This window comes from Pseudorca crassidens, chromosome 3, assembly GCF_039906515.1.
Source record: "Pseudorca crassidens isolate mPseCra1 chromosome 3, mPseCra1.hap1, whole genome shotgun sequence".
NCBI classification, from domain to species: Eukaryota; Metazoa; Chordata; class Mammalia; order Artiodactyla; family Delphinidae; genus Pseudorca; species Pseudorca crassidens.
Window position 1 is genome coordinate 118,306,637 of NC_090298.1, and position 19,655 is coordinate 118,326,291.

General features: G+C 40.3%; 1 protein-coding gene across 1 annotated transcript in view; it reads right to left on the reverse strand.

Annotated features, from left to right (window-relative positions):
- Positions 1 to 19,655, reverse strand: part of DIAPH1 (diaphanous related formin 1) — a 99,552-nt gene that overhangs the window by 66,976 nt on the left and 12,921 nt on the right. The window contains exons 2-7 of the mRNA XM_067732072.1: positions 5,940 to 5,966; positions 4,773 to 4,928; positions 1,981 to 2,082; positions 1,513 to 1,643; positions 1,232 to 1,318; positions 324 to 387 (exon numbers count right to left, since the gene is read on the reverse strand). Of these exons, the coding sequence (XP_067588173.1) occupies positions 324 to 387; positions 1,232 to 1,318; positions 1,513 to 1,643; positions 1,981 to 2,082; positions 4,773 to 4,928; positions 5,940 to 5,966 (567 nt within the window). The remainder of the gene's footprint in view (positions 1 to 323; positions 388 to 1,231; positions 1,319 to 1,512; positions 1,644 to 1,980; positions 2,083 to 4,772; positions 4,929 to 5,939; positions 5,967 to 19,655) is intronic.

Consider the following 19,655-nt stretch of genomic DNA (forward strand, 5'->3'; position numbering starts at 1 on the left):
AGACTGGGGAAAAAACAACAACAAATAAGCAGAAAATAAAGTAAACCTTCCAAAAATAATAACTACAGGTCAGGAAATTTAAGAATTAGCAAAAAAAGTATAAACAGAAGAAGAAAATTAAGCCTATCCTCTGAAACAGACATTACAACTGAGGGAAAAGATCCATAAAAGTATGTGTATGTGGTGATCAAAAAGTTACGGTACTAAAAGGGAAAGCTAGAAGCCTTGAACCTCATATTCCTAGGTCCCTTTTTGAGTCTGCCAACAGAAGAGAAAAAACAGCGGTCACGATGGGGGTTGAATGAGAATGGGAAATATCTTACCTTGTTGTTCATAAAAGCTTTCAAGCAGCGGATGATCTCATGCTTGTTACGGCTATCGTAGCTTCTGCATGTAGAAGACATAATCAGTGAAGTCCCTTCATTCTATACCCCTCCCCATTTGACTTTTCAATCTTGTAAACAAGGGTCTTAGGAACACTCCCAACTAGTAGCTGAGTAAATTCTAGCACATAGCACTCTACCCTAAAACACTGGCGAAAAGAGGTAGCTGAAGAAAGAACCATTGGTTAATCCTCTCATAAACCAAGAATTCAGTATTATATTAAAATCTTCTCTTTAACTCCCTGTAGGCTCCTAAGGGCTAAATTCTATCAGGATAACATCCCACCTATTACTGCTTGCCTCACTGCATCAGAGGTTTCAAGTCTGTACGTTCAGGAGGTAGAGGTCCTGTGTTTTGTTTTGGAAAGATCCCAGGAAGTAGAGAAATCATTTTGGGTCAGGCTGGCTTCAAGGTAGCCTAACCTAAGACAGTGCAAGGTATCTCCAGAATTATTCCAATCCTGAAGACTATCATAAAGCTAGTCCCAAACTGATCAAGTGTATTATAAGACTTCCAAATGAGATATGACCCAGACCAGATCACAGGAGAGCTTTAGACTAAATCAGACCCTGTTTCCAGACTGGATAAGAACCTGTGCTGGGAGACTCACAATCTTATGTGGTATATATCTTGTGTTATTCACCATGAAATTTAAGTTCCTCCTTTCCCTGTACCTATAATCATCCTTCATTCTCCGGTCACCCCTACGATAAACCCCATTCTCAGCTAACAACATAATATCCTAGTCCATAACTTTCCATTTAACTGCCATTTTCTCCTTTAGAGCAAACAGCCAAGTCCTCTACTACCCTCCACCTAGAAGATGCCAAGACTCGGAAGTCCTCACCCAGCAGTCTCCTCTTTCTCATCATGAAGTCGTTTAAGGATGTCCAATAAGGAAGCCAGGCCCTCAGCACCAAATGTTTGCACCCAACTGTAAGGAAGAGACAAAGACGATGCAATATCAAATCAAATCAATAAGTATCCACCAAAATAAAGTATATCCTGGCAACTCTTTACTTCCAATCCAAAACAGTCTCATAATTCCCTGACTCCTTTGATCTTTAATCCCCACCAGTGAGCTCCAACACTGGGCTCTCACTCCTGTTACTACCTCAGAATCCTCACCTGACAGGGTTGTTGTTGAGGGAGACACGAAGGGACTCCAGGCAGCTGAGCAGAGGCATATCCCGCAAGCCCGACCTCAGCTCCTGAATGTACATCATAGCTGACCTAGAGCTCTCCTTTTGACTCATGCCCTGGAAAGGAGCATACAGAGATTAGTAAACACTGGACTCAGTCATAAATTGGACCAGAATTAGTTAATACAGTTTAAACAATATGAGGGCAAACACCCATTATATATACCACCAAACTATGTGAGACTCAGAATTTCCTTCCCATTACCCATACATACTTCATGAAGATCGAATCAGGCAAAAGTATGTAAGAAAAGTAACTCAAATGAGTAGGTTTATATAAAAGAATGAAATAAAACTGATGTGGACATGAAAAGTTCTATAAAAGTAGCAAAACAAACAGGTCCAAGATAAGGGCACAGCCTCCCACGTCGTGGGTACCTGCCCCAGGACTCACAGCCTTGGAGGTGTGCAAGTACTGGGACACCATCTCTCTCTTGATGATAATGTCCTTCTCCCTCAAAGGTTGCTGTTTTTCCTCATTCAGGTTCATATCCAACTAGAAACGGGAGGAAAAAAGGGGGAAAAATTGCCTTGAATTCCTTACAAGTTTTCAGTGTTTAATGTTTAGTATACTTAGTAAAGAGATGAACACACTAAGTGCTTATTGAATAAATAAATTTTCCTGATCCTTAGAGACTTAAGCTATTATAGATGATGGGAATTCCTTAGGGATAAATATGGTTAACATTTTATTATAAATCCCAACAGACATTTTTATACACATACACTAAATTTTTCCCTAACAAAATGGACTCTCAATATAGAGGGAAAACTTATTTTGCATTATTGAAAGAAAAGCAAACATAGTATTTTCTGCACTTAGAATGGACCTTAATCATCTCTTCAGACTGAAGCACTGGATGACTGGCATCATGCAAACACCAGCAAAATCTGCAGCACTCTAGGGCCTAAACACCCATTACCCCTGGTTAACTAAGTCCCTGTACAAACTCCTTTCCCATGAAGAAAGAACTGGAAACTGTGACAAATTCCCTCAACAGACATAACCTGGAGTGTGTCATTGGGGGAAAGGCTCTGCTTGACCCTGTTACACATATAACCATGTGTCTGAGCCTCCTATTTTTGTGAGCACAAGTTTAACCCTAACAAGTCCAGAATATTATTTGAAACGGGGAAAGTATAGGAGAAAAAAAAAGGGTATATTCAATTTCTCCCCCATGTGTGTGTTTGTGTATGTGTGTGATGTGTGAAGGAATCACCACCACCAAATTGTCACAGTAATAATTTGACTTCTTTCTGACTCAATTCCTGGTGCTTTCTTCCTCCTTTTACAGATAAATTGAACAAAGAAGTTGCAAAATACTGGCCCTCAGGTTGAATCAGACCCAAAGATAAAGTATGTTTTGTCTGGCTAGCTCAACATTTTAAATTTGAGAGACTTCATATAAAAATATGAATTTATAGCGCCAAGGGATGCGATCATCAAATTTAAGATTATGGAAAACTCTACAGGTCAAACAGTTTCTTCAACAAATTTTTTATAACAAGAGCAAGGATTAAAGAGAGGGAGGAAAACCTACAGTTCAAATGAAACTTAGTAGAATATCACAACGGACCTTACCTGGAATTATGATTTGAACAAACAAATTGTTTTTCTAAAAATGACCTAATTCAGGAAATCTGAATGCTGGCTATGATATTTGTTTTTTAAAAAACAATTTTTGTTTTTTTAAAAAAATAGAGATGTCTAGCTTCTTTTGAAAAACAAAAATATCTGGCACTACTGGGCTAGCATTCCCAACTGGAATGCTACAAAACCTACTGGAACTGAATTGTGGTTGGAGTTTATCAAAAATGTCAAAAGTCCTTCATTTTACTGCAGTCCTTTCTCCTTTTTATCATCTTCTATGTAGCCTGCTTAACTTATTTATGCTTCCTCCCTTGGCCCTAAAGACATTTAAATTTGCAATCCAAGGCCAAGAGACTGTCTTGATAGATCATACTCTTGGACTCTTAACACACTTGGATTATTATGAGACAAACTGAAAGCTTCAAGGAAAAGTAATAATAGTAGTACTGGTTGAGTGGTGACTACCACAGGTACCAGGCCTCAGTTTTAAGGGTTTTAAGTGCATGCTTTTAATTAAGTTAGGCCTGCCACTAATCTCTAATTGAATCTGAGATCATAAATCCAAGTTAATATATAGGTCTTATGAAACTTATAAGCATGTACTCAAAACTTTCCAAGACTTAGCACTAGCGGACATTCACTCAGTGTCCTCCCCACGCAATGGTCCTCACTGAAGACAGCAAAGTCAGTCACATCCATGCACAGCTCATTATTGAACTGACCTCAGCCCCAACCTTTAAAGGTCTTCTAGTGATTGTAACATCAGAATTCTCTTTCCAGATTCACCACTAAGTAGAAGATCTCGGGCAAACGATGCCTTTCTATTCCTCAGCTTCTTCTTTCCCTCCCTCCCTCCCTCCCTCCCTCCCTTCCTTTTATTTATTTATTTTCGGCCGCGTTGGGTCTTCAATGCTGCGCGTGAGCTTTCTCTAGTTGTGGCGAGCGGCAGCTACTCTTCGTTGCGGTGCACAGGCTTTTCATTGCGGTGGCTTCTCTTGTTGTGGAGCATGGGCTCTAGGCTCACGGGCTTCAGTAGTTGTGGCACGCAGGCTCAGTAGTTGTGGCTCACGGGCTCTAGAGTGCAGGCTCAGTAGTTATGGCGCACAGGCTTAGTTGCTTGGCAGCATGTGGGATCTTCCCAGACCAGGGATCGAACCCGTGTCCCCTGCATTGGCAGGCGGATTCCCTGCGCCACCAGGGAAGTCACTCAGCTTCTTCTTCACATAGATTTTGTTGTGAATGTTTTAAAACTTTATCTACTCTGGCTAACCCAAAGGTGGTCATCACACTACCACAAGAGCTGGCCCACTCATTTAAAATATCTTTGTGGCTAAAGTGCTGCTGGGCTGAAGGACATTAACAAGGTGGTCAGTGATCAGATATTTCCAAGCCTAATTCATAGATTCCAATCTTACGGACTGGCGCTTGTATATGTAGTCCCTTCATTAATGGGACTGCTATTAAGAAGTTTTCTGTTAAGCCTGGAATTTTTTGTAATTAAAGGATAGTTAAGGGGGACTGTACACAAAAAAGGGCCCATCATGCTCGTAAAAGCATTTTCAAGAAGAAGCAATGCTTTGGGGTGGGAAACTTACCAGCATCTGTTCAAAGAGTACTAGAACTTGCTCATCTGAAACATCCTGCAATGACTGTGCAGTGGGATCATCCCCATATGATGCAGAAGAATTTCTATGAGCAGAATTAGGCTTCTCTTTCTCCTTCTTAATTCTCATGCTGGTAAATCTCTCCAGCTGAGAAAGAATAAAAAAGTATTAGCAGTGATCCATTTTCGTTTACACAACAAAGCACACATCAAATAGCCTCTAACTTCTTATACGTGCATGGCTCCTCTGGTTTGTGGCCAATTCAAGGCTCTTCTGACATGAAAAAGAGAAACCAATCTTCCTTGTACCTAATTTACTACACGGACTCTGTACTCTCACCTTCATCCAAAGATAAGAGGAATGAAGTATTAAGAACTGGAAACCCTCTAAAAAGAGAAAACTTTGTTCTTTAGCTCCCCTGTCATTTCTAAGCCCTCTAGCAGCACAGAACTGACAGCACCTCATGTGCAGAGTGCTCAGTAAAATGCCTTTTGTTTCCCTCTAGCTATCCAATAATAAATATGGCCAGGTCCTCAGAGGATCTCTCCCTTCAAGAGGTAAGTGTGACCATAGATTTTAATAGATATAAGTCATATACAAGAAACAAGGAAATGCCTTAAAACCAGGAACCATTCCTTTTTCTTTCTTCTGTACGCTCCATAGCACTTGTGTTATGTAAGCAGCAAAAGTTCAGTACATATTCTCCAAAATCCCCTTTGCAAAGAATATAATCTACTTCAGGGGTATATATGTCATCTCTCTGTCAACCAAATGCTTATGAACCGCTCCTCAAACCGCAAGGACAAGTGTTCGATTCAAAAAGAGCTACCGATAAGCTGCAGCTTATCGGCATTACCTGATTGAAAATAACAGTAAATATCTGCAAGCATTCTGGGGCTTCAAATGATAAGAGTGACATCCAGACAGCAAGTCAGCTTGGAGTTTAAAGAACATGCCTAACCTTGGAAGCCAATGAATGTGCCAGGAAAATGCATGCAATGGGTCAAACAGAGCAAAGAGTTAGGAAAAAGCTTTGGGATGATCTGAGAATAGAACCCATATCACATTTATAAGTTACAGAAAGTCAAAGTTATTGCAACTGGTAAATATCATAGTGTAGGAAATGAGCCATGCACATGCTGAACAAAATTTCCTTACCTCATCTGCCATGAGCCGCTTCAGAGTCTAGGAACAGGAAAAACGAGGGAGAAGAAAGGGAAGAGAGATCAGTGAAATGCCAGGAAAGCTCCCAAATACCAGATGGGTTGGGGAAAAAAAGAGGAGAAAATAAGTTGAAAGGATCTAGGCTCCTTCCCACATGCTAGATTTCTGCCAGACTATTCCTTGGCACATTCCCTTAGGTAAGGGGTAGGAGTTTTAAGGTCACTAAAATATAATAACCCTTTGGGGAAAAAAAGGTGGAGAACTGAAAAAACTCTAAATGGGATGACTGATAAACCTATGAAATATGTTCAACTGCATGAGTAAACAAGGAAATGCAAACTAAAACCACAACGAGATATCATTTCACACTCAAGACTGGCAAAAATTTTCATGTGTGTCTGTCTAGTCACAGAGCAGCGGGAGCTCTCACACACTGTGGGTGTGAATGTAAATTGCTATGGCCACTTTGGAAAACAGTATGGCATGATCTAGTAAAGTTAAAATATGCAGATATATTACAACTCAACATATCAGTTCCTATAAATCTACCCTTCAGAAACTTGCACATATATAGCAGGTTGTGTATAACAAGAATGTTCACAGCAACACTGTAATATCTATCAATAAAACAGAGAACAATCCAAATAGCTATCAAGAATAGAATGGATAAACTCGTATAATGGTAGAGTGGAAAACAATTACACAAAGAAAGTGAATGAACTTACAGCTACTCACAAACATAAAAGTGAATGTATTATTTCTTTTACACTGAGATTAAAAACATGCAAGACTAAATTATATTATTTAGGATGTACGATTATAAAGGGAATGATTACCACAAATGGCAAAAGAGTGGTTACCTGAAGTGGGTGGAAGAGTAATGACTGCAGAAGGGGACAGGGGGCTTCAGGGGTGCTTACAATAATATTCTATTTCTTGATATGGATGATGGTTACATGGATGTTCTGTTTATAATTATTCTGTATGTTTTATATTCTCTTCTGTATATGTGCTACACTTTACCCCAAAAAATCTGAACAAGCAGGTATTCCAGGAAAGCAGGAATTCTTCATTCTAATACTTAGTTTTAAACCATATCTATTTTTGCTAATGTCCTTAGAAGAGTATAGTAAATGCCTCTTGATGAACTTTTCTCAACTAATGAAAAACTATTTCTGACACTGCCACAAAGCTACTTTACCAACCTTTTTACAGACGAGAAAAATCTATGTCCTTATGTTCATGTGCCCCATGTCAGAGTTCGGTTAAATCCAGTGTGAACTGTGAATCTTAACTTTGCCCTCCACGGTCCAGAGGAGGTCAACCTTCTACTGATGGAATGCTAATCACTCACCCGAAACCACAGGATCCTTGCTCAGTGTCAATGGAATCTAAAGTTACTTTGTGTGTGCTGTTTACACAAAGTAAAGGCAGAAGGGCAGCAAAGGCAGAAGGATGATGAAGCAGAGACCGCAACACCCAAGGAGACTCACAGTTCCTTTTGTCACCACCCTGTCACCTGACACACAGAGGTGAAACAAGCCACAAAAAGGATAAATGTTTATAGTTAGGTTGCCATTGCGAAGGTTAAACTTATTTGCTCCTAGAGCAAGTGCTTCCAGAACCTTGTCCTCCAAACTCAAAATGTTCCCTCAGAACCAAGCAACAACCCAAACAATTCTGGGATGGATATAATGTAGGTAACAGAACCTGGGTCTAATGAATCAATCTCAGCTGCAGGTTAAGTTAAAGAACAACAAACCAGCAGCTTGTTGTGTCTGCAGACTCTTATTTCTTTTCCCTCCATTCCCACTATTGAACTTCACGCCACTATGATCTCCTGTTTGATTTACTGTAATAGCCTCCTAACTGATCTCCTTGCCTTCAATCCCATCTGCCCAACACAAAATCCATTCTATATACTATACCCAAGAGTAATCGTTCTAAAATGCCAAGCTGTCCATGTTATTTCCCATTTAAAACCCTGCAATAGTTCCCTACTGCCCTCAGGTTAAGATCCAAATTGCTTAGCATGGCATATGACACTTCTGGCTTCTCTCCCTTGACTCATCTCTCAACAAACCCTCCATTTCAAACTCTATGTTCTGGGCATCCTAACTAGTGTGCAGGTCCACAAACAGATCTTGCTGTCTCACAACCCAAGACTTTCTCTAGGCTGCTGCTTCCCTCAGACTAGACTGTGCTTTCAAGGCTAGCTCCAACAGGCCCTACAGGATGATACCTCCTCTAATTGGATGGGTACCTCTCCTTGTGTGTATATAGAAATAGATACTTTCCTGTCTCACAGCACTAGAAGTGGATTACAACTCTCTTTTGATTGCCTCCTCTAGCCATTTCCAGACTAAGTTCCTTCATGGTAGAGCCTAAGACTTAATCATTATATCTCCTATGAACAGATACCATAATCTGGGGCTGCTCTCCTAAAATACCAATCCCTGCAAAAGCCCTCAAATCTATTCCACTTCTTCACTGCATTAGTGAAGAAACTGAAGCCCAGATAGGTGGAGTAAATCACTGAGGTCACATGAATAAGGGCAAGCTGGGTATGGAACTCTGGTCTCCAGATTCCAAAGCCCTAAATATTTGCATTCTCCAGATTCTTGTCTTGTTCCCATTTAATGCCCACTAACTGTTGCCTTTACATACAAAAGTAAACATCTCTTTTCTTAAGAAGGAAGAAACCAGTCTCCCTTGCTTTCCTTGGTGCATCATTAGAAACAGATTTATTCCTTAAAAAAATTATCCATGCTTTAGTGCTCAATTTGAGTAAGGACAGTAAAAATGATCCATGCATTTCCTCAACTACTCCAACAGAGGGCAGCATCTACCAGCAAAGTGAATCACAGTACTACCGGCAAAATTCTGTTTCAGAACCCAACAGAACACCCAAACAGCAAGCTCAATTCCATTACTGAAATGGAATCTGCTGCTACAGTATACTGAGGGTGTATTAATTTACTTATTTAATACTATGTGTGCTTTCCTTACAGATCTTGAACATACAGTTTACAAACAGCTTTTTTTTTTTTTTAACTGTACCATTAACTGTTTTGTGGATTCTCTGAGATATGCAACAAGAGGTTCCTAGCTCATGAAAAGTAAGAAGGACTAAAAATAGTGGAGACCTTGAGGATAAATGCTACTGGAGCTATATTTATGCCTTATGCCCCAGAGGTTCAAGCTTTTTAACATAGTCTCTAATGATCCCACCTACTTCTTTCTAAATGCTTCTACACTCACCTTTCTCCTTGTTTGCTGTCAATTATTTTCTGCCCCCAAACTATAAACCCTTACTTATCTTCACTAAATACTTCATCGTCCTGTCCCTCCTACTGAGTCTTCCACTAAAACTATACTAAAACCTTTAACTACAAATATAGATACTGAAGGAAGCATAAATACGGAATGAAATTTTTTAGCATATCAAAATCTGCTCATGAATACAGATTAATAGGAACTTCCAGATAAAAGACGGTAGACTGAATCAAATTTCCCCGCTTTTTGAAACCCTTCTAAATCTACAGAAAAGGAATTTTTAGAAAGAAAAAATGATAGAGGGAAGGAGCCTACAAGGTTGGGAAGAACAAGAAAAGCGTAATTGCAATCAACTTTTGAAGCTAGGACTAAGACCCAACAGACCTAAGAAAACTGAGTCCTAAACCTGCCATAGGAAAAGCTAATGACCAATCCAAATTGTACTTCAGGATCCTCAACAGGCTGAGGAATTAGCAGCACCAGGTACCTATAGAAATGGGCAGTTGGAGGGAGGGGGAGACCCAAAAATAAGATTGGTTTGAAAGCTGTTTAAGAAGCAGTTGGACAGGTAGATCCTCCGTTACCCCCCAACACCTCTCCCCCCATGCCATTGGGAGACTACCCTCCCTTACTCCAGCAGAAGTCTGGAAATTTATTCTTAGAAGAGGGTAAAACACAGATCTCTGGATCAGGGGATGCCAGGCACAGTTGTGGGCAGAGATCCTATACCAAAAAGAAGAGTAATAATCTATGCATACTATAAGCTGAGACACCCAGCACCTTCCCCCTTCTAGTTTCTCAGGACCCCAGCATCCCAAAACCCTTACCCTTGAGGCAGAAGGTTGGAAGAGCCTTCTCTGGGGAACTGAAAAACAACATTAAGCTACTGACATAGTCCAAGCAGATGAACCATGCCATCCAATATGGTAGCTACCAGACACAGGTAACTATTAAGCACTTCTAATATGCCTAGTGCAACTGAAAAAGGAATTTTTCATTTTATTTAATTTTATCGAAATTTAAAATTAAAAGCTAATATTTTATTGTTATTGTTAAACTTAAGTATCAATGTGTTTGGAACATGCTAGGTATGTGAATCTACCTTTCACCTGTAAATTTTTTCAAATCTAAATACACATCAAGTATCTTCATGAAAATTTAGCATCCAAATTGAGATGTGCTATAAATGTAAAATAAAAACTGGAGTTCAATAACTTCATATAAAAAACAGAAGGTAATAATTGTTATATCTATTACATGTTAAAATTGTTATATCTATTGTTATAGATATATAATTGTTATATATAATTATATATAATTGTTATATCTATTACATGTTAAAATAATGTTTTAGATATACTGGATTAAAAATTTTATTACTAAAGTTAATTTCACATGTTTCTTTTCACTTTTTTCTTTCTATCTTTTTCTGTGGCTACTAGAAAATCTAAAATTACATATGTGATTCACATTATATTTCTATTGGACAGGGCTAGCCTACAATAAACTGCACAGCTAATAAACCCTACCCATGCATCCAGAGTTACCAATGAGTTTTTTAGCCCCTCATTTTTAAACATTAACAGACAACCAAGGATTATCAAACACATGAGGAAAAATCCTAATAAGAGAGGGGGGAAAAGCAACTCATTATACAGAGACTATGCAAGAAAAAGAAAGATTAGGAAAAAAAATTAATATCCACAAGGGAGAACATAATGCCATTTTTTTAAATTGTTTTTTTAAAGTTTTGGCCATGCTGTGCGGCATCCATTATCTTAGTCCTCCGACCAGGGATCAAACCCACGCCCCCTGCAGTGGAAGTGCAGAGTCTTAACCACTGGACCGCCAGGGAAGTCCCTATAATGCCATTTTAAAAAGAAACATTCAGAGGAAAAAGAACCCTGAGAAATTGAACACATGAGAACAGAAACTCAAGAGAAAACTCAATAGAAGGGCTGGAAGATAAGAATTTGAGGATATCTCCCAAAATTAGAGCAAAAAGACAGAGATGGAAAAATAAGAGAGTAAAGATAAGAAAATTAGATCAGTTTGGGAGGTCCAATATCCAAATAACAGGAGAACAGAGGAGGAAGCTATCAAAGAAATAATTCAAGAATACTTCCCAGTACTGAATGTAAGTTCGTGCAGCCACTCTGGAAAACAGTATGGAGGTTCCTCAAAAGACTGAAAATAGAGTTGCCATATGATCCAGCAATCTCACTCCTGGGCATATATCCAGAAAAAAACTATAATTTTAAAGGATACATGCAACCCTATGTTCACAGCAGCACTATTCACAATAGCCAAGACATGGAAACAACCTAAATGTCCATCAACAGATGAGTGGATAAAGAAGACGTGGTTTATATATACAATGGAATACTACACAGCCATAAGAATGAAAGAAATAATGCCATTTGCAGCAACGTGGATGTACTGAGAGATTATCATACTAAGTGAAGTAAGTCAGAAAGAGAAAGACAAATACCATATGATATCACTTATATGTGGCATCTAAAATATGGCACAGGGCTTCCCTGGTGGTGCAGTGGTTAGGAATCCTCCTGCCAATGCAGGGGACACAGGTTCGATCCCTGGTCCGGGAAGATCCCACATGCCGCGGAGCAACTAAGCCTGTGCACCACAACTGAGTCTGCACTCTAGAGCCCACGAGCCACAACTACTGAGCCCAAGCGCCTAGAGACCATGCTCCGCAACAAGAAAAGCCACCGCAATGAGAAGCCCGTGCACCGCAACGAAGACTAGCTCCCATTCGCCGCAACTAGAGAAAGCCCGCACACAGCAACGAAGACACGACGCAGCCAAAAATAAATAAATAAAATAATAATTTTTTAAATTAAGAAAATAAAAATAAATAAAATATGGCACAAATGAACCTATCTATGAAATAGAAACAAACTCATAGACATAGGGAACAGACTTGTGGTTGCCAAGGAGGGGGGTGGGGGAGTGATGGATTGGGAGGCTGGGGTTAGCAGATGCAAACTATTATATCTAAAACGGATAAACAACAAGGTCTTACCACATAGCACAGGGAACTATATTCAATATCCTGTGATAGGGACTTCCCTGGTGGCGCAGTGGTTAAGAATCCGCCTGCCAATTCAAGGGACACGGGTTCGAGCCCTGGTCCGGGAAGACCCCACTTGCCGTGGAGCAACTAAGCCTATGCACCACAACTACTGAGCCTGCACTCCAGACCCCGCAAGCCACAACTGCTGAAGCCCATGCACCTAGAGCCCATGCTCTGCAACAAGAGAAGCCACCGCCATGAGAAGCCTGTGCACTGCAAGTAAGAGTAGCCCCCGCTCACCACAACTAGAGAAAGCCTGCGTGCAGCAACGAAGACCCGACACAGCCAAAAAAAAAAAAAAAAAAAAAAAAAAATCCTGTGATAAACCATAAAGGAAAAGAATATTAAAAAGATGTATACATATGTATATCTGAATCACTTTGGGGCATAGCAGAAACTAACAACATTGTAAATCAACTATAGGTCAATTTTTAAAAAAATTTTCCAGTACTGAAGGATAAGTTCCCATCACAAAAGACAAAAACAGATCACCACACAAAGGTATATCATGGTGAAATTCCAAAACACTGGGAAAACAAAGAAAATCCTACAGTTTGAAAGAAGGGGGACTTCCCTGGCGGTCCAGTGGTTAAGACTCCGAAATTTCACTGCTGGGGGAGCAGGTTCAATCCCTGATCAGGGAACTAAGATCCCGCATGCCATGCAGTGCGGCTGGGGCAAGCGGGGCGGGGAAGAAGGGAGGAAAACTGGTCATATACAAAGAAATCAGAGAAGCTTTGAATTTTTTAAACTACATACAAAAAGCTAAACAATGAAAAAAGGCCTTTTTAAAATCTGAAAAAAAAAGAAAAAAACGTCTAACTTAGAATTCTATACCCAACCAAATTACTCATCAAATGTGAGTTCAAAATAGATATTTTCAGACATTGAAGCTTTCAAAAAATTTATCCCCATGCACTTTAGGAAGCAATTGTAGGATACGCTCCACCAAAATGAGGGAGCAAACCAAGAAAGTTAAAGACCTGAAATACAGGAAACAGGAGATCTAACACATGAAAGAGGTAAAAGAAATCCCTAGGACAAAGATTCCAGGATCTTTGTGGTGATCCCCTACATTCCTCATGGCTTAACCCACGGATACCCTCAGAAGGAGCCCTTGTAAACACACAGAGAATCTAAAGTCAGACTATGACTCCAACACTTGGGAGCCTCCTCCTCAGGGTGGCAATATTGTCATTTAAATATAGTCTAGATTTTTGCTTCTTACTCAATTTTTATAATAATCTTTCAGTTATATGCAAACAATGATAGAAGCACAAAATATTTTTTAAAGGGGCAGAAAAACATTTATTCTATAGGAATTTTTTATTCAATAGAATGGGATGGGTAAATAAATTTCTGAAGGTCATTAGCTGGTACAGGAAAAGACCTTAACAAAACTGCATTTATTAAAATAAGATTCATTTCCTCTAAAAGATTCTCAATATTATCAAATCTTACTTAAATTAACACAAATTGCTCAAAGGTACACTGCATCAAAAGTAATAGCATCAGAATAAATATACTTGGCTGGGCACTGCTCTGCATTAAGACCATCAATCAACATAAAAATGAAAAGCTGTCCCTTCGCTCTCCTTCCAGAGTGTAATTCAAAGCGCTGATTCAGTCACCACATCCTAATGTAATATGTGGTAAGATAAATCTTTTGGTTACCATCTGCAGGAAATAAGAAACTTCCTAGAGACTTTACAGTTTGGTTTCTCTAAGAAACCAAAAATTAAAGTCAATCTCCCAAGGTATGCCCTATGAGGCCAAGCTAATTAAAATAAATTCATGACCGAATGAGTCTGAAACATACTCTGATCAATTATTATCATAATAAATGCAAATGAAATCTAAAACTCCTTTTCCACAGCTGGATTTGTTGTGGTGGTGGTGGCTGCATCTATCAGCACTTCAGCTTTTTAAAAGTGGGCCGATCGGACTAAACTTGGCAGTCTTTTTGGACAGAGGTTCCCTCTGTTTGCCTAGTAACAGAACTGGTCTTATTATAAATTCAAGGATATAAGAAAATTCATCCAAGGCACTGATTCACTTCTACCCAGTTCCCTGAATCTTTAACTTTTCCATCTGGTCACAAAAAGGGCATAGGATTCTCAGACAATTAAGGACAGTCTCTTGGAACAGGATACTCATGTAGCCTAACAAAAAGTAATTAGGTAGTGTCCTTAGCAGAAGAGAGGTTAGGAGAGATCTAATAAGAGGATATGATTAACCATTACTCTGATCACAGAGTACTTTACATAGCAAAAAGTGTTTCTAATTCCTACCAATGTGCTTCACAGGAACAGTTAATCATGGACTTTTACCTCATGAACCATGTGGCTAGCATACGGGTAATATAAACCTATTAGAGCAAGCCCATATTTCGGTACTTTCTAAAGATTTTGTTCAGGCTAACTTATAGGGGACAACTATATCTGAACTCTCGGCTAAGGGAGAACACCACAGGTGAATGCCACTTGGCCCCTGCTCTGTGATGATTCTAGGAGGCCCAGGTTTTTCTCATAACACCTATAATCACAATGCAATTCACTGCCTCAATATACTCAATTCCCACCTCTCCCTCTTCTGACATCCACACTTGCTCATGGGCTAATTCAGCGTGAGGGAAATATTTAGTGTGGTAGGTAGAACTCTAGGACGTCCCCCAAGATTCCCAGCCTGACGTACATTCGCTGTATAATCACCAGGACTGTAAATATTATAGGATATCACTCTTGTGATTAGGTTATATTATTTAGCACAACTGACTTTTAAGAAGGGGAAATTATCCATGTGGGTCTGACCCAATCACACAAGCCCTTTAAACCTAGGGTAAGAGGTCAGAAACACAAGGATCCAACATGCCATTTCTGGCTTCAGCATAAAAGAAGCCAAATGGCAGGGATTACAGGCAGCATCTAGGAGCTGAGAGCCAGCAAAGAAACAGGGACCTCAGTGCTACAACTGCAAGAGGCTGAATTCTTCCAACCTGAATGCGCTTGGAAGGTTTTCCTCCAGCACCTACAGATGAGAAAAGGCCCAGCTGACACCTTGATTTCAGCCCTGTGATACTCTGAGAATCCAGCCAAACTATCCTTGCTGGACTTCTGACCAATGGAACTGCGAGCTAATAAGTGGGTTTTATTTTAAGCTATTGAGTTTGTCATGTAAAAGTAGGCAACTAATACAGTAAGCAAACTGACAAAATTTATCTAGAACTTTAGCTAAAGGAAAAAGATCATGAGTCCTAATTTTTATTTATGGCATGCTAAACAACTGCAAGTATGATTCTGAGCAAATCACGTTAATTCTTCATGCTTCAGTTCCCCTATTTATTAAAAAACAAAACAAAACCAGACACACACTTCTTGGGACCACTAAGATCATAAAATGGAGTGAGAGAGCATTCTATAAAAGCAATTGTACTCTTATTACTACAGAAATATATTCTCGTAAAATATACACATGTACTAGTTGACACGGTACTCCTACAACATGGCATAAGGAAAAAGTTATTCCTCATCTGTAAATTGTATACTTAGCCATAGCCAATCATTTCACAAAAAGATCTAAAGGACTCAGCCAAGCCAGGCTCTAAATATTTTGTATCAGATCCTTCTTCAGACCGTTATTGTAGCTGTTTCTGTGGACCAGACTGTAAGTTGCTTGGGGGCAAGAACCCATGCTTTGTTCATTTGACATGTCCAATATTTAATAAATATTTTAAAAATTATCATCACTCTAGGTTTAAGAACATCATCCTAAGCACAGTATATTCATTTATTCATTACTTTATGCAAATTGAACAAGCTAAAGAAAAGTTTCAAGTTAAGGTTTATGACAGTACAGTATGATTGTTATAGACAGCTCAGACCAAACCTTCAAGAATAATGTCTTTCCCTATGAATAAGGCCAGGAGACCCTGAGTGATGCTTCAGCCCACATGACATATTTGTTAGTTGTCCTTGGGGAAAATATCCAATTATGGCACACACGTCACCTAGGGAGTCTTCCACCACCTGTGAAAAGCAATAAGCCTTCAGTAAAGACATAGGCTACCTATGGGTAAAATGGGAAATAAGTCTCACTGCAGCCAACAACAGTTTCCCTTCAAGTCCCAATATACCTACCCAGGAAGGAACAGGTCAGGTATCTGTCATTCAGAATCAGAAAGAACAAAGAGCAGGGTCTGGCTCTGATTCATTTTTTTATTCTAGCACAGGACTGACATTCAGTTTCTTAGGATAGTGAGGCAACAGAGGGTCATAACATGGATGTGAATTCAGTTACCAACAAGCCCTATTCCAGCTTTGCCACAAGATTTGCTACAGTTCCACTAAAGGACAGTAAAGGCAGGGTAAGCTTTTTTTTGGGGGGGGGTTGTGCTGGGTCTTCGTTGCTGAGCGTGGGGGCTACCCTTTGTTGCGGTGCACAGGCTTCTCACTGCGGTGGTTTCTCTTGTTGCGGAGCACGGGCTCTAGGCGTGTGGGCTCAGTAGTTGCAGCTCGTAGGCTCTAGAGCACGGGCTCAGTAGTTGTGGTGCACAGGCTAAGTTGCCCTGCGGCATGTGGGATCTTCTCGGACCAGGGATCGAACCTGTGTCCCCTGCATTGGCAGGAGGATTCTTAACCACTGCACCACCAGGGAAGTCCCAAGCTCTTCTTTTTATCCACCACAGTTTCAGCCTTCCTATCTTTAGGACTATGTTGTCTCATAGGGCTTGTGTGAAGAATAAATAATAAAATAGACGTAAAGCACTTTGTTTTGCAAAGTGTTTTGTAAAAGGTAAATAATATATGATGATGGAACCAATGAAACTCCCTTCAATTCCCACTCCTTATAGAGAAGTCAATTAGAACTAGAGAGAAGGAAATAATGGATACCTTCAAATGTAGGAAATTTTCCCTTCCATTTTAAAATAACGGCCCATGGATGGCATGGAATGAGTCAATATCTCATATTCCATTTACAGAGAAACAAACTAGATCCTGACATCACTACTTATTAGTGCCAACAGCCTCAACAGGAGTTGTGTAGAACTGGAGTACCCACTTCAAAAAAGAAAATCAAAGAAAAAAGGTATATCAGAGGAAAGGAAGTCTAAAACAAGAGCACCAAATGACTAGAAATTGAAAAATATGAACTCTAAAGCTAATTTACCATTATAAAGTTAAATGCGCTTAAGGGAAAGAAAACTGAAGATTATCTAGCAACCCCCAGAAATGAGATGGCACACTCATGTTCTCCATGACTGCTAAGGAAAAAGTGCTAAAGGAACAAGTAAGACTCTAGCAGCTCATCCACTTAGTTCCACACTGCCTCAGCAGCCCCACAGCTAAACTCAGTATTGGAGAGTTAAATTTGTGACAACTCATACAAGAGACAACACAGGAAACACAGTAGAGGAGAGCCCAAGATCTTTTTTTTTTTTTTTTTTTTTTTGTGGTACGTGGGCCTCTCACTGTTGTGGCCTCTCCCGCTGCGGAGCACAGGCTCTGGACACGCAGGCTCAGCGGCCATGGCTCACGGGCCCAGCCGCTCTGCGGCATGTGGGATCCTCCCGGACCAGGGCACGAACCCGTGTCCCCTGCATCAGCAGGCAGACTCTCAACCACTGCGCCACCAGGGAAGCCCCCAAGATCTTTTACTCCTAATTAAAAGACGTCTTTCAATCTACCCCTGCCTTCTAGAATCAGTATCTTTATCCTGATACAACCCAGGGAGTCCAGAAAGATTCCAGGCAGTGGCCCATGTGAAGCACAAGTTAGAAATGCCATATAGGGGACTTCCCTGGTGGTCCAGTGGTTAAGAATCTGCCTTCCAAAGCAGGGGACGTGGGTTCGATCCCTGGTTGGGGAACTAAGATCCCACATGCCGTGGGGGAACTAAGATCCCACATGCCGTGGGGCAACTAAGCCCATACGCCACAACTACAGAGCCCCTGTGCTGCAACTACAGAGCCCACATGCTCTGGAGCCCATGCGCCACAACTAGAGAGAAGCCCGCCTGCCGCAACGAAAGATCTGCGTGCTGCAACTAAGACCCAACGCAGCCAAAAAAAAAAAAAAAAATACATTTTTTAAAGGCCATGTAAAGAATATTATTAGGTAACTGTACTCCATCCCGTTTCAATAATTATAAACTTGAAGCAATTTGCTTATAAATTCAAAGCAACAAACTCAATTTCCCTCACGACTGTCTAAAACTGTTTAGAGTCTGCTTTCCAATAAACCACATTTCCCGACTATAATTAAAATGAGGGGAAAAAACTATCTTAATATTAGAATTCAATCCTCTGAGAGACAGGTCCAGTACGTTCGAACAGTTCTCTAATAGTCCAAGAAGGCAAGTCTCTTGGGGAAAAGGAGAGGGCAACTTTTTGCCTCCAGCTTAGCTCATCCTGAAGCCTGGGACTGGCAGAGACTGCATCCTAGATAGCTGATAGCCTCGAGGAAGAAGGACAGTCCACTCAGGTTTCACTATTCCAGCTCAGCAGAACAGGTGGAAACCAGGCTGGGAACATTGCATTCTTCCTCTATGTCCATGCACACAAACTGCCAGCCCCCTGCACTACAAAGCACTCAAGGGCCGGGAAAACAAGTTGCCACTAGAGAAGGTGCTCAGATTCTAGAAGTCCTAGTTTCCTATCAAGTACCACATGACGTGGCAGACACGCTCCTCTCCTTTGCTGTCAGGAAGGAGGCGCACACACATTCTGTCATCTGGTGAGAGGGCAGAGTAAGCAAAGCTTCCTCCCTTTCAAACATCCAAAGGTTCTAATAAAACTTTCAAATACATATATAGAAAACAATAAATAACGTTAACCTACTTTTCCAAAGTTTTGACATACTTCTCAAGCTCCAAATACTGATACTTGTTCTTTACTTTCTTATTAGGCCTCTCTCTTCACTGCCTTAGCTTAGAGAAGCTAAGAAAAAAGGGGTGTTGTTCATTCATTTGGAAACAGTCAATGACTCAGGAATGCTGTTTCCCAATCTCCGTAGCAACTGTCTTCTCCTCCCATGTTGTGATGTGAGTAGCAGGACATCTACTCTTTCTCAAGGGTGAGCACATGAATGACACACCCAACGGCCTGACAGACAGGAAGTTCCTGCAGCTGATATTGCTTCTACATACAGGCACCAAGCATGAGGCCACCTTGTTTTAAATCCCATTCTCAAACCCTTCATTTCTAAATGATGGTTACACTTCTTCTACCCTCACATCATTCCTGAATACAAGAAGTAATCACGACCTACTGATAATAGCTTAACTGATCCAAAAATTATACTACTACTCAAAAAGCCAGACTCGATCTTATGAAACCACAG